This window comes from Anastrepha obliqua, chromosome 4 (assembly GCF_027943255.1).
Source record: "Anastrepha obliqua isolate idAnaObli1 chromosome 4, idAnaObli1_1.0, whole genome shotgun sequence".
Taxonomy (NCBI): Eukaryota; Metazoa; Arthropoda; class Insecta; order Diptera; family Tephritidae; genus Anastrepha; species Anastrepha obliqua.
This window is the reverse complement of record NC_072895.1, coordinates 51,963,511-51,980,054: the sequence shown is the minus strand read 5'-3', so window position 1 is coordinate 51,980,054 and position 16,544 is coordinate 51,963,511. Positions and strand designations below refer to the sequence as shown.

Below are 16,544 nucleotides of genomic sequence, written 5' to 3'. Positions count from 1 at the left end.
TAAATATCATTATATATTTATTTCAAGGTCTCTTTTATTGTAGGAAACTAAGTGATAAGGCTTCAGGCTTTAAACCAAAGCAGTTGTGAAAATTTAAAAATTTCTGGGCAATAAAATTTTTTGTGTTAGCCGCAACATAATTAGGCTCTTAGTTTGGTCAACCGAATAACCTTGAACATTTTCGCGAATGAATAAAATTGACTCATTTATATATAAAAAATCACTCAGAACCTACCTTTCTACCTTGGAAAAAAATAGCTGTAGTGTAGTACTTTTTTTTTTTGGTAAAGTAGCAATTATTTAGTAGAAATTTAAGTTTATAAAAGAATCTACAGGGTTTGATTGAAAAGTAATGAGCCTTATTTTTTTAAGCAGTTTTATTAAACCTTTTGGCTTATACAATTAATATTCTTCAAAATAGGACCCTTGAGCGTCAATAAACCGCTGGTAGCGATCTTTCCACTGCAGGAAACATTTTTTAAACTCATCCGCCGGAATTGCGTTCAATTCGGCAGTCACAGTTTTTTGGATCGCTTCGATAGGGTCGAAACGCCTCCATTTCAGCTTTCTTTTCAGGCGCGGGAACAAGAAAAAGTCCGGAGGGGACAGGTCTGGGCTGTAGGGAGGGTGGGGAACTACCGAACTCCCATCTTGGCCAATGCAGAGGTGCAGAGGATGCGGTGCATTGTCGTGATGAAGGGTCCAATTGTTGACGAGCTCGGGCCTTCCTTGAACGACTTGTGCCACCGTTTTACCTGGGCACTGGACAGAGATTGGTCCCCGTAAGCCTCCTTGAGTAGCCCAATGGTTTCGGTACTCATTTTGTTTAGCTTTACGCAAAATTTGATCGAGTAACGTTGCTCCAACGATCGCTGCATTTTCGCCACTGCAAAATCCTAACACACTTTTAAAACAGCTATCACGCGCGGAGCGATGTTGACTGCACCGCTGTTGCAAGCGAACTGGGACCGGTTTCTAGTAGAAGGGGAAGGTTCAACGATCATTTTCCCCACCAGGCAGCAGACACTCCGCGCGGAAGGCTCATTACTTTTCAATCAAACCCTGTAATCTTACATTCCTCATTTTCATAGTCAACTTGTTGTTAGTTTAAAATAGGCGAATTTTAATAACCGAAATAACTTTTAAAGATATAAATAGATACAAATCGATTGTATGGATTATTATCGGGCACACCTTCTGGCGTTACATACAAACGAATATTGTAAAGGGTGGTTAAGTTTCAAGGGCCGGTGTTGATTTTGAATAAAACACAATTTCTTTAGGAAATTATTATCATTTCTCTTTATTATCATAATATTGGTATAGCTCAATTACGTATAAAACAAAATATTGGCCAAATAGCTGCCACGGTCTCGGCGGTACACCTCTATCCGATGGTCAAAATTTTCCATGACGCTGAGGCATAATTGAGGTTCTATGCCGTTAATGTGCCGAATTACCTCATCCTTTAGCTCTTGAATTGTTGTTGGCTTATCGTCGTATGCCTTTTCTTTCAAATAAGCCCAAAGAAAGAAGTCCAACGGTGTCGTTGACATTCAACATCGGCCCTTGAAATTTAACCACCCTTTATATAAAAAAATCAACCAGGTATTCCATTTAGGCACCAGGCTCTGAGAGACCTAAAAATGAAAAGTTTTAAATTTTCAATAAATTTGATCAATAATGAACTTCAATAGTTTCGAAACTAATCTTTCCGTCGTTTCGCAATCCGTCTGATTTATAAAGCGTCAACAAAAAAATTACAGAAATATTTTATTTAAAACAAATTCATAACTGAGAATTTAGCGGCCTGTACTTTCAGTATTTCGAAAACTTTTTGGCCCGCAAATACCTTTTACATGTTAACAGAATTTTGTTGATTTAAAATAATATCGGAATTCCTCATGCCAACTTGGATATTTCAGAGACATTTTAATTTTATTGTGGCATGCATCAAATCCCACTTCCCTTTCACGTTTCCTCATTCGCATCTTTTGATTTTTTCAAAATTATAATTTATTATTTCTCCATAAGACTGACGCGCTGTTCTAATAAGCGGAATACTGAATCCCAAAAAAAAAAAACAAAAGATCGCGAGTTACGCCGTGAATTCCTTATGCAGTACTTTACTTTTTTTGTGCCACTATATGGATTCCTGCTGTGACTGAAATCATAGTAAAAATTCTAAGTTTTGTTGTCACTAATAATTCCTAAAAAATTCACCAAATCCTGTTCTCGCTACTTAGATTCAAAAACTAGCTTGAATATTTGTTGAGCTTTCATCTTTTACTGTCCTTGGACATTGCAAGCTGATTATGTAAAAAGTTCAAAATGGTATTAATTTATACTCCAAACATTTCTGCAATTTGTTTTCATTTCCATCCTACATCTTCCGAAATAAGTCCTTCAACTTTTTCAAGAATGTCTGAGGAACTCGATCATAACAAGCGCTGATTATTTTCAATTGATACTCTAATTTGCTTGCATAGAACAGCCCACTTATAAATAAGCGTACAAGTCAAGCGTTTCGGAAATCTTAGAAAGCTCTTCCAAATTGATATATTAAATACCTTTCGTTGCAAAGTGAGAAATGTAGTCATGTGATGAATCTCAATTATTTCTTCGCGATCAACTCTTTTTCCGACGATATCTGCGAAGTTAGTTAGCCCATTTGAGCAAAACTTGGTATTTAAAATGGTATTAAAATATCAAAGTCACCCTGCAATATCCAAAATCACCATTCAGCGCACACTTTGACCTTCCTTCGTAGAGTGGTTACGTAAGATGCAGTTCCAATCAGGTAGCCATGACGTATACGTAACATAATCAAATGCAACTCATATATTTACATAAGTATGCACATACGTGTATGTATGTATAACATTGTGCACCTATCTACATATATAAGTACATGAATTTTTAAATACTTAATTATACATTTATTCCTTCCACTAATTTCCTCCATTTTGTATTCATAGAACATTCGAGGAGCTAGCCATATTCCCCAATGGCACGGTGAATGAGTCCTATCGCCCACTAACCATCTCTCTGTATCATTTGCATTTGCATCGTTGGTTGGAAGTCTTCCCGCGTGAGCAATTACTCGTTGTCAATGGTGATCGATTAATTGAGGACCCCGTTTCGCAATTGAAGCGCATCGAAACGTTCTTAGGTAAGTCGTTAGTTAGCGGTAAAGTGGAAACACTCACATTAACACTCACACCCATGCGCACTTCCGCAATCAAACACATTGCACTTTCCTTACGTACATCATTTCTTCCTGCTTGACTATCTGTATATGTATTAGGGTGGTCCAAAAATGCATCGGAAAAAATTTATATTAAAATTTTTATGCTGCCGCCCCCCATAATGGTAAAGAATGAAAAATAAAAAGACCCGTATTTTTTTTTTTTAATCAGACCATATTTAATGGTGCCGCCGGGGCTTTGAAATATCCCATGTATTTTGCATGGGAAAAAAATACTTTTTCGTAGATTTCATGTAAAAACCTGGAAAATGAATATATTTTAACCGTATACCTCAGTTTCTCTTCACAATTGGTCAGGGAATAACAACCAATTATGAAATAATTAATTTTTTTGTATTAACTATTTTTTATAGAACCCCAAAAAGCCCCCATAAAACGAAAATCTAAGAAAAAATCGAAAAACAATATTTTATATTACTTTTATGAAAATAGTTAATACAAAAAAAAATTAATTATTTCATAATTGGTTGTTATTCCCTGACCAATTATGAAGAGAAACTGAGTTATCCGGTTAAAATATATTTATTTTCCAGGTTTATACATGAAATCTACGAAAAAGTATTTTTTTCCCATGCAAAATACATGGGATATTTCAAAGCCCCGGCGGCACCATTAAATATGGACTGATTAAAAAAAAAAAAATACGGGTCTTTTTATTTTTCATTCTTTACTATTTTGGGGGGCGGCAGCATACAAATTTTTTTTGGACCACCCTAATATGTATATATGTATGTGAGTGTCTGTGTGTGGGCACATTTGCCGTTGATACATTTTACTAATTGTGCTGTCCTAATTTGATTAAAGTGTGTATGCATGTATGCGTGGTCATTATACCTATATAAGCTTAGCATAAAGAACCCCAATCGGACATGGCTGCTTTGGCAATATATTTATGCCTGTTCCTTTACTCACTTCCTTTTCATTCAGATGGGGTAGCAAATACATAAAATTCTTTAAATAACTACAACCCAGGGACTTATTTATAAGTTCAGACGCTTTACTTGTTTCTTATTTCATTTTAATAATTTCTTATGAAAATATAGCACATTCTTCAATAAAATCCATCTAATACGATTTCCAAACTGTACACAGTTCTCAAAAAAAAAAAAAATCAACAAGTTTTCATTAAAATTACAACCTCAGAATATTTAAAAAAAATTTTGAGTAAACTGCTTTATAGCGCAATGAATTTCGGTTTCACAAAGTACAAATTTTAAGTGGTTCAAGAGTTGCATTAAATTTTGGCATTTTTTTTTTAAGTGAAACTCCTTAGGCGTCAATGGACGAGCGAGAATGGAGAGTAAAATTTCAAGGCCATGCAACGTTTTGGGCATTTTCGTCCCGCGAGCGAGGAAAAAGATATAACGTAGAGGAAAAGGAGAGAGAGAGCTATACCTTACATATATCGTCGGATTTATTGGTATTGCCTTGCGGTAATTTGTGCCGTTGCTGCGGTCTTGGAAACGCTGTGCGGGTGATAAACGCGGGTGATAAACGCTCGGAGTAGTGCGCGTTGTTGCCACGGTTTGTGTCCGGCGTTTACCTACAACGGTCGAACCTTTTCCGTTTTTTGTAAATTTTGTATATTTGTATTCTCTGCAAATGTTGTGAATTTATTTAGATATATATTCTTTCTCTCTCACTCTCTCTCTCTCAGTTTCTCTCGGGACTCTCCCTCTTTCTTTGTCTGCCTTCAAAGTTTCACTTCTGTTATGTGTACTACGATACAAGCATTTTTTTTCTGACTGACTTGATATGTCAATTAAGTCTCGTCATCCTTAAGCCGCATTTGATGCAAGGCGCTCCTCTTTTAAACGAAGAATACTCTGTAAATCATATACATATGTCTAATGCCAGTAGAAGCTTCAAATAAAATAAAAAGCTTTCGGGATATTAAAAAATATGAAATATTAACTCGAGCGAGTAGCCGCAGAGGCTTCACTGTAAGTCCAGTATATATTCTAATGGAACATTTTTGAATTTAGGGGATCATATAGCCAGACTTAGCCATCCTTTTAATCCTTAAAAGAGAGTCTTTTCCACTATTTATGCGAATGTTCAGGTCTATCTAGAGCAAGACTTCGCTCTTTCAGTAAGCCATTCCTACACCATATTAATGAAATTTCAGATATAGAGATAACAAGTTGCCCACCGCTAATTAGGATTATTTCAGTAGAAGTACTTAACCATTTCAACAACAACAACACTTTTGAATGAAATATTCGTATAAATGTGATTCAATTTCATGAAGAACGCGATACATATGAGCCTTTAGAATTACATTAGTTTAAGAGCATTTCTGTGGGCAGTACAAGTCGCCGAGGGCAGCGCCCTCGAACTTTTCATTTAATAAATGTAATGTTTCCTGTACAAACTGGCCAGTGGCGTCACCCATCCATTGAGAGCGACGGTAGCTCTTTACGCATCCTTGAAGAAAGAAGTGCCAATGATACCGACGCTTTAATGGCCAAACTTGCAAAGTACAAAAATTGGTTTTTCGAAGTATCGAGGCATCTGATGAATCTTTCCTGCATTTTCGTTGCTCCAAGGTCGGTCACTATTCTGGTTGTCACAAATTTATGTATTAAAAGTTGCTTTGTTGACTCTGCAGGATGGTCGCGAATATCATAAAATGAACAAAATTTACCGTACCGCGTGAAATATTTGGCGAAAGAAGCACAAATTTCGAAAATAAATTTCAACACAACTGCTGTTTTACCTGAATGTGCCACATTATACCGTCAACGCTCTTCTAAATATTTTTTTGTATTATATCTGTGGTCGTATGGCACCTATAGCCACCCTTGTTTAATTTGATGCTAATTTATTCTCGTAAGCAACCTTAACCTTAATTTTTTCTTTAAACTTGAATAAGTTTACAAAATAAAGAATAAAAAATAATATTAAAATATGCGATCGGTTTAGTATTTAGAACGCTAAGAAAAAAATATATATTTATCTTATGTCGACTTGATATACGACCCGATATATACTCATTGTGCCATAAGCTATATCAGCTCATTCGCTGTTGCTAAGGATGGGTATCTTCTAATTTATATTTTTTCGCTTGCACATACTTCGCTAGTATTTAAAGCTTAGAAGGAGTTAAAAGTTAAATGATTGATTCTAAAAAATTATATCGGTTATAATAAATTTAAATGAATTGTGTTAACTTCATGAAATTCGCTTTCTTCTTAACCGTAAATTTATTCCAACTCTTGCTCAATTAGAATTATTTATTGATTTTTTATTAACTACAGGTTTTCACCCTTCAATAAGTGAAAAAACTGCTTATTTTTCAATGCACATATTTTCTAAGCTTTCATATAAAAATTACATTACATTTCATTACTTAGTTTTCCTAAAAAAAGTAACTAACTTGTAAAAGAATTCGCTCCACCTTCCACTGTTTCAAAAAGTATTATTTTGCGCACCACTCCCTGCATGGTCCGATTGGAATATCTGCTTTGTGATTTCATATGTGCTGTAAATATGTATTGAAGAGCATGCTGGTTTGCTCTATTGATGTGTGGGACACCACGTAATTATTTCTTGTTAGTATTGGTAAATGATAGGCGTTGAAGGATAAGCGGGACTTTATCCCTATTTGCTCAGCTAATACGATTCAATGATTTGGAAATTGCGACACCAATAATGGTTCTTGAATTTATTTGCGGCTGCGTAGGTAACACGTGGATAAAGAGGTTTCAAGTGAATGCGAGCATAAATAAACTTGGGTGGGGTTGGAACACAAGACAAAAGTTGAATTCGTATATAAATAAATTAACGAGACAAAATTTAAATAAGGAACAAGTTGTTGATTAGCATGAAAAAATATTATTTGTACTAACAAGAGGCCACATTCTTTAAATTATTGACATCTTGTCAAATTTTGCTTATTGATTAACATAAAAGACGCCTAAGAGGATGATTTCGAAATAGCAAAGAAGCCATATGGTACGGCCATTTGAACCGATAATAAGTTGCTGAAACAATTAATCCATTTTTAATTTGGCTTAAAAGTTATTAAAAGGATTTTTTAACTTTTATCAACTTTGTAAACTTTCAAGGCCCCGACGAAGTAGGTTCGAGTGTGCTGAAGAAAAACGGGCGATGCAAAATACGTTAGTCATATGCACACACCTTTGTCATGCCGCGTAACTATTTATGTCCTCATGCTATTATAGAAACTTTGTCATAATATAAACCGCACATATAAGTTCGTATCAAGGTACATTCTTCATCTTCTTAATTGGCGCGATAACCGCTTACGCGATTTTGATCGAGTTTAACAAAGCGCGCCAGTCATTTTTTTCTAGTGCTAACCGGCGCCAGTTGGATACACCAAGTGAAGCCAAGTCCTTCTCTACCTGAGCTTTCCAACCTGAGCTTTCCAGCTTTCCTCTGCTACCACCAGCTGGTGCCGCATCGAATACTGACAGAGCCGGAGCGTTTGTATCCACTCGGACGACATGACCCAGCCAGCGTACAAGCTGAATCTTTAATAGCTGCGCTATTGCAATGTCGTAGTAAAGCTCATACAGCTCATCGTTCTATCACCTGCGATATTCACCGTCACCAACGTTCAAGGGTCCAAAAATCTTCTGCAGAATCTTTCTCTCAAACACTCCAAGCGATGTTTCATCGGATATTCATAGTCAACGCTTCTACGCCATACGTTAGGACGGGCATGATGAGAGCCTTGTAGAGTGTTAGTTTTGTTCGTCGAGAGAGGACTTTACTACTCAATTAGGGCGAATATATTCGTAAGAAAGATTGTGTTTTTATTATGCAAATATAAGAATATTCTTTGAAAAAGTCCTAACAAATTTTCCGAAAAAATCATGCATATAAATCAATTTCGATGTATAACTGTGAATCAGTGATGTCAGTAGTGAATAATTTCTAGATGGTACCTTTTTTATAGTATGTCATCTTTGACATTTGTACAACTTTACATGAAATTAAATAGTAATAAAATTACTCAAGCTTATTATGATATTTGTCGATATTCTCTGAGAGCCACATCGCAAAATCGTAATTTTTTTGGTGTAAGTAATCGTCCGAATGAGTCGAAAATGCAAAGGTTGGTGAAAAAATTTGGAGAAAGTGCAGCATTTGAGGAGAAAAACACCCGGGAGTAATTTCAGAAAAATCATTACATCCAATAAAATATGTGTGGTTTTTGGTATAATAATTAGCCCATTTTGCTTCGAAGATGGAAATGAATGAGCTGTGACTGTCCATAGACATTGCTATAGACAGCTGTTTAAAGATTTGTTGTGGCTGAGCTTGAATGAGTAGACATAAATGATTTTTATTTACAATAGACGATTAATTTCAAGTAATGATGACATGAACTGGTATCCACTAGATTACTTTTGAGGGATTTTTTTTAAATGATGTCTGTGTGAATAAACCAACAACGATTCCAAAGCTGAAATACAACGTTCAAATCGAAGGTCGCTGAACTCAATGAAATAATGCCTGAGAGACTCTCGAACATTTTAATTTGCGAAAGACAGCCTGTAGAGCTTCTAATAGGGGACATTTAAATGCTTTTATTTTCCACATATGTATAATTGCGGCGGCCATAGCCAAATAGAGAGAACGTAGGTTCGAATCTCGGTGAAACACCAAAATTGATTAATTGTTCACTGAATGCAAAGTGGAAAAGAAGTATTTCAAGTAATATAAAAAAAAAGTTTGTAGAGAGTTTTTTGGTATACATATGAAATTTACTTTTGAATTAATTTTTTTTTTAAGAAATTCGCTAGAGGACACAAAAGTGAGATAGTTTAGCATTTTCTTAAATTAAAAAGAGAAAAAAAATTTTATTTTTGATTTTTTTTCTTTTCAATTTTTTTTCCACTCAACTTATTTATTACTACTGTATGTCGCACAAAATTTAATGAAACTTCTCAAACTTTTTACATAACATTAAATTATTATTAAACTATAAAATCAATCAATAAAATTTCCATTAGTTGCAACACCCTCCTCAATTCGCGACTAGAAACGATTGCATTTCCGAATCAAATGCTGCTTATTAACCATAACGGTATTTTTTGTAGCCTTCAGAGAAGAAATTCTGCTATGAGGATGCTTACGGGTTTCACGCTCAACTACGCCCCATATGAAGTAATCCAACGTATTGCGGTCTGGGCAATTAGGCGGAAATGTTCAACCATCCAATCTTCCATCGCCATCTGGCCCCAGCCCCACATCAGCATGGTTTCCGTCGAGAGCATAGCACCACCACTGCACTCACCGTCATAAACGTCCAGATAAGCCGCGGGCTTAACTAAAACCCTGCGAGAGGACTGTCCTAGTAGCATTGGACCTGAAGAAGGCTTTCGTCAGCCATTCCACTCTACTAGATGGCATTTATCCGTCGACACTCCCGCCAGGGCTGAAGAGGTGGTCCCCCTACTATCTGAGCGGTCGTCACTCGTCAAGATTAAGCAAGGTGTTCCACAGGGTGGTGTCCTTTTACCCTTGCTGCTCAACTTCTACATCTCGAAACTCCCCCAGACACCAGAGGGAGTCTCTCTGGTCACATACGCTGACGACTGCACGATAATGGCTTCGGGCAATGACATCGATGGTCTGTGCTCCAAAGTGAACAACTACCTCACCGACCTTTCTCGCTTTTTCACTGCGAGGAATCTCCAACTTTCCCTCACTAAGTCCACGGCGACCTTCTTTACCACCTGGACAAAGGAGGTCAAACTGCCTCTCAAGGTAAAAGTCGATGACATACCAATTCCGACGGTAAACAACCCCAAAATTTTGGGGGTAACCTTCGACAGTTTGCTTTCCTTCTCTGCGCACACAATCGCAATTGACACTAAATTCCAAAATAGCAACAATGTCCTCAAATCGTTTGCCGGCAGCACTTGGGACAAAGACAAAGAATTGTTGCTATCGGCATTTAAGGCATGTTCTAAACTATGCTGCGTCTGGTGGCCTGGACTTAGTGACACGCAGTGGTTAAAGCTCCAGACATGCCAAAACACTGCCATTCGGACAGCAACGTACTGCCTCTTGATGCCCCCAATACAACATCTTCACAACGAGGCCAATATGCTACCTGTCAAGGAGCATAAAACCTGCTCAGCAAGCAGTTCCTGTTAGGGTACTACCGTAGGTTTCACTCCTGCAGACACCTGCTTGAGCCAGAGTCGCCTCCCAGGCACATCAGGAGACACCTACTACACTACACCGACGAGATCCAGCACAAAACCAACAGAGACCTATTGGACCGGACAGTGTTTAGACAGACATTAAATGACATTCACTGGGAGATTGTTACCACCTTCTTAAGCTTCCGTCAAGTAAATGCCATAATCGGAGTCAAACCGTCACCCACTGCATATGAAGAGCTCTAGCTTCCCCGTGAGACCCGCGTAACACTGGCACAATTACGTTCTGGATATTGTAGCAGGTTAAACTCCTACTTATTCACAATTGACCCCGACATACCTAACTTATTACCGGTATGTGAAGGCACCCCGCACGACACTTATCACTTTTTCACATGCCCCATCAAACCCACTCATCTAACACCCCTCTCTTTCTGGACCCAAACTGTCGAAACAACATGTTTCCTGGGCCTACATTTAGATGAGCCTGACGAAGACGACCGATGATATACTCTACACTGACTTCTGTTACTGCTACAACAACAACACATGGCCATCGCTTTGTGTGAAGGAGTAGAGTCTTGCTGAAAGATGTATGAGCTGTCACCACGTACATTATCAATCCAAGATCTGATTACTGTCTCTAGAACTTCGATATATGCAACAGAATTCATTCGAAATTCTCGAGTAAAGAAATGTGGGGGCATGTTCTTTGTTGTTCATAACACCTAAAGCCATAACAATGGCTGGAAACTTCGTGTGCATGGCAACAGGAACCTCTGTAATATTGAACATAGAGCCATCTATGTTCGTTTTTGGTCTTGAGCACAATTTTTTTCGTCCAAAAAACTTCATAACATCTCAATCGTTTTAGGGAGTTTAATTTTATTTAGAAGGCGTTTTGATTAGATAACTCGCTATTCTCGTGTTAGTTCTGACATAAAATGTGTTGTGCGCATAATATAGGATTTAAAACGGAAATCTTCATGGACAACTCGACGGATAAGACCTTCAGAAACATTAGCGTCCTCATTGATTTTGAAGGGTGCTCGTCAATGAACGCTTGCACTTGTTTAATAAATTCTGCATATTCGACAGTGTCAGAAAGTTCTTCGTGGTTTTGGGTTTTCGCACAGATTTTGCATCGTCGCCTAATGCTTCCAATTCACGACACAACTTATGAACAAAAGAATATTCACACTTAAGAAAATTAAAGATTTCTATGTGATTTGCTCATAAAGCGGCGATAACTGCATGTCTCTTCATTTTTTTAGTTGACTTGTAGTCTTCCATGTCTTATCTGAAAAAGAGGAAAAATAAAAATAATGGTTTCGGGAAGTTATAGCCACATATATGCACGTGCTCAACTACCGTTTGTATCCTGTATAACAATAATAATTATGCCATTCACTTAAATCAGATTTGCATATTCAGATAACCACATACATACATATATGCAAAATACATTAGTAATCGTTGGATAGATTAGCACTACGAAGCATTTGGTTTATTAGCAAATGAATAATCAAATCTACTCGTAATGCTGACTTATCAGAATTCCCATTCAACTGAATGTTAAATATAAAATTAGTGTCCATTTACACTTACATTTATACATACAGTGTTAAACCTCGATTCGGCATCTATCCTGCTTGTTGTTGTAATATATGGGTAATTTTGAATTCAAATATCTGCATACTATGCACACAAGTGCACACAACTCTGATTAATTTCGTTGGCAAGCATAAGGCGCTTACACTTACACATACACACATACAAAGTGTAACTGAACGTTTACGCTTGAAACACGACTTAAGGATTATGAGGATATAAGAAATCCATATCTATTCGATTGCAACACCAATTTCTGTAGTACGAGTATTAGTTAATTAACTTTACCGCTCTGTAATTTGCCATATCTGTGTGTAATCAATTAATTTATATTTTGAAATAGTATTGATTGATAATTTCGGAGAATTGAATATCGAATAGATAAATTGGATATCGAATCACAACCGAAGTGTATTGTCGGTTGAAAGTAAAGTGAAGATATTTTCTTAGTTTTCTATTCATGCTTAGTAAGCAGGGCAAAAACTTCATCGCTTTGGTTTTGACGAAATTTAGTGAAGATGCTCTACTATACAGTAGCATAAATTGCGTAAATATTAACTTCGAGATAATGCTAAAGGTATGCGAAAATTATTAACAATTTGGTTATTTTTTTTTTGTTTTGAATTATAACTCAATAAATTGTTAAACTTTTTTTTAATTTGTTTAAATTTGTTTAATGATTAAAATATAATTTTTTTTATTTCTTCTAATTTAAAAATTTGTTATTGCTTTAACTGTGCCCAAATGAAAGCTTTTCCTAACTTTTCATTAACCTAATTTTTAATTTTGATTATTTTGGGTAACAAATAGTGTAGTCTCCCTGAACATCAATCCACTTAGTCCAAAGAGATTCCAATTTATGAATTCCATCGCTGAAGTGGGGATCTGGAAGGGCTGCAAACTACGCTTCCACAGCTATTACATCCTCATCATTTGATGAAAACGCTTTCCACGCAATAAACATTTTTTTTTTGCAAACTGGGTCTCTCTCACGAATTTTTTCCTCAGTTGGTCTAAAAGGTTATACAAATATTCAGAATTCATTGCTTTACAAGTTCGCAAGTAATCCACAAACAAAATTCCTTTCACATGCCTAAAAACTGATGCTTCTTTGGCCGTCATAGCCGCCATCTCGATGAGAGATCAAAATGAAAAAAAAAAAAAAAATACCAGTCTAACGGTTAGACGCGATAGAAGTGAAACCTTCCTTAAAACAAACTGAGAGAGAATGAGACGAAAGCAGCATTAGGAGCGGGATAATTATAGGTTCAATATAATATTGCTATAAAGTTCATATTTTATTTCCTTCATTTTATTATTATTCATCCTCAATGTTTTCGATTTCAACAAATGATACGAGTAGCTTATGACAGCTAAAATATGATACAAATGCTTTGGTTTCGATGTTGTCAACATATCTTTGAAATACCGCGTTAATTGTTGTTTTTGATCGTGTTGTAGATTCAGTGCGATTGTTACACATTTTTAAATTGAATGTTGTATTGAGAAAGTCAATTAAAGGAACCGCTGTGTCCAATGCAAAGTTTACATTAAAATCGCCACTTAAAATCATTGGAACTTTATCGTAATCTTTTCTAAGTATACTTCTGGTGTATACTTTATTAAATTTTCGTGAATGAATTCCGTGATGCTATTTATTGATTGATTCGGTGAAATATAAATTGCCACAAGTAAAACTGTTTTTCCATTGCTCAATCTGGTTTCGCATGCACAATTTCTCCCACTTTAGAGAGCTGAACAGACAGTGATTCTAGTTGCTGTGCATTCAGATCTATCTGTGGAGTTACAATACGAGCACCGTCATTTTGATTGTGGTATATTGCAACACCGCCTGCAATTGCGGTAAATATTGAAAAATGAAAATATTTACGAATATAAAAATACGGACGCAATGCAGCGCACGCGGTTGCTATTATAAGCGTCGTAACGCGTATATTACACAGACGTACTAACATACACACAAACATTCGTAGGACGCTTGGTCTAAGCAAGTATTAGGCAGTGTAGTATAGGTATACATTATGCCTTCTCGCTCACCGTGGCTCCATAATACGCAGGCGCGCACACATACGTACTAGCATACATAAAAAACATACATACGTATGACGCCAAAGCAAGTAATAGGCAGTGTAGTATACATAGTACAATACTCACTATACTAGCGTGGCTCAGCAGTACGCAGCCACACACATATACGTATATCAACATATAACGCTTGGTAGTGTCGCTTTTTCGTTTCGTCGAGTCTCAAATCAATCCCAACGATTCTAAAGAAGTTTTCACTTCAAAAAATTTTTTTTAATAGCGGTCGGCCTTTGGTGGTCAATGGCAAACCTCCGAAAGTATTTCTGCCACGGAAAAGCTCCTCACAAAAAATTTCTGCCGTTCGGAGTCGGCTCGAAGGAAATGTAATGAGCCAGGTACAAGAGAAACCCTTCTATGCTACTGTTCGGCTCTCTCGAAAACTAGACTATACTACCTTGGTGCTCTCAGTTTTGAAAGGCTAGAATCTATACCTGAACAGTGCGAGCATTTTGAGTGATGCATATTTTCGCTAAAATCGAACTCCGATCCGGTATCGCTATGGACTAAACTAGACTCTGCAGGGCTTCGGCCAGCCAGTATAACCTAACTTAACCTAACATGCACTCAACGGGATATACTGGCAATTTAGTAAACTCACTTTTTTTCAGAAATTAAAAAAATGTAAGTTTGACTATAGTGGCTGTACTTTTCTTAAATTTTACTTCCTATTCGGATTTAGAGGGAACTTTTAAATATACAATTTACAGCATGTGCCTTTTTTAGTTCACACACTTGAGTAATTGATCAGAAATTAAATAGCACTCGCTCCCCCTATATGGTACTTATTGCTTTGAGCGCATGTGCGGTAATTTATGTTAGCATATCCATGAAATGGCCCAATTTCTATCTGCTGTGTTTCGTTGTTTCTCCTGTAAGTCAAGTGTGATGTGCGGTACAAAAAAATTATGTATCCGCTTTCTAGGCATAACTTCAGATATTTATATTTAATTTATATGAATAGTAAAGTATTAGCACTCATATTTTTTTTTTTCTAACTGCAAACCTTGCACAAAATTACCAATTAACATTACATTACATTTTTACATTTGTTCTCCGCTAACTTTTTCCATATTCTCTCTCTTATTTGCATACAATTCTTTGGTCTACCGCATTGCTGACATTTTGCCTTCCACTTTGCCGTGCTATGGCTATCTTTTCCAATACTTCTGCCTGCTTCTGCCAACCGGTAACTGCAACGTATTAAAATTTCATATTGCGGTCGCTGCAATTACTTACATCTGATGGTCAACTGCAACATTCCAATTCCAACTCGATTTGCAACTTCACACTGTGCATTGCCACCACTACCACCGTAAAGGCATTGAGCATCGTGTAACCAACAGCCATTTTTATTTCAACGAGACAAAGGGTTTCTACTGTTTACGTTACGACAGCGGCGACCGTTGCCTGCGCGAAACAAAAGGACGCAAGCATCCGCATGTTGATCCTGTAGTTGTGTCCAAATTGCGGAAATTCTTTGCCGAACACAATCAGCGATTCTATGAATTGGTTGGCGAAGATCTTGGCTGGCCGGAGGAGTAAGCAGTGAAGAGGCGAAGAAACAGATGAAATTGTATATGTCTGTGTATGCATGGGTGTAAAAAATGCAATTGCAAGACAGACACTTGAAACGGTGCATCCGTTACACTCACTCACACATACATACATGTATTCATGGAGCAGAGCGTTAAGGAGGATCGCTCACTGCAAAACAAGCGGGGAGTAAAGCAATGAGAGGAGGGCATTGGCGACCAACAGTAGCTGTAATTGAGAATTAAGGACTGATGGGATAACAAATGTTAAGTTAAATATTCAATATTAATATATATTTAAATTTCGCAGGTATGTATATAGATAGGCATGTGAAAACTTGCATACTCATCGGCATATTATTTGCGCATAAGAATCTCTGTGTGCGAGACGAGTTATCGCAGTTGTTGGACTACAGAACGAAATGCACAAAAATTGTTGCGAATTTCAATTTAAAAATTAAGTATTTCATTTAAGTGAAAATATGTATGTTTTTAAGTGTATATATCTACAGTTTACAAACTATACATAAGTACACACATATATGTAAGTGTTGTAGCTTAAATGTGTTGTAGATGAGTCTGTGTGAGTGTCTGTCTGTGAACGCTGTCGGCAAGCGTATAGGTAGAAGGGATGTATGAACTGTTGCACGGAAATGGAAATTTTCAGGGCGTACATACCTATATTTTTATGATAATTTTTGTACAAACACATACATACATACATTCACTTGCATGAATATATGTACATACATACATGCGCTCCTGTTTTCGTAGGTATGCATGCGAATATTCGCCTTCATGCAGTCAACAAAATACTAGCACAAGTTCGAAATGTTCGAAAAATGAAAGTTAAGGAAAGGTTAAAATATAATAATTTTAATA

General features: G+C 36.7%; 1 protein-coding gene across 1 annotated transcript in view; it reads left to right on the top strand.

Moving 5' to 3' along the window:
- LOC129246253 (uncharacterized) overlaps positions 1 to 15,938 on the top strand; it is a 93,464-nt gene extending 77,526 nt beyond the window's left edge. The window contains exons 5-6 of the mRNA XM_054884919.1: positions 2,979 to 3,172; positions 15,449 to 15,938. Coding sequence (XP_054740894.1) covers positions 2,979 to 3,172; positions 15,449 to 15,672 — 418 coding nt within the window. The 3' untranslated portion in view covers positions 15,673 to 15,938. The remainder of the gene's footprint in view (positions 1 to 2,978; positions 3,173 to 15,448) is intronic.
- The last annotated feature ends 606 nt before the right edge of the window (positions 15,939 to 16,544 follow it).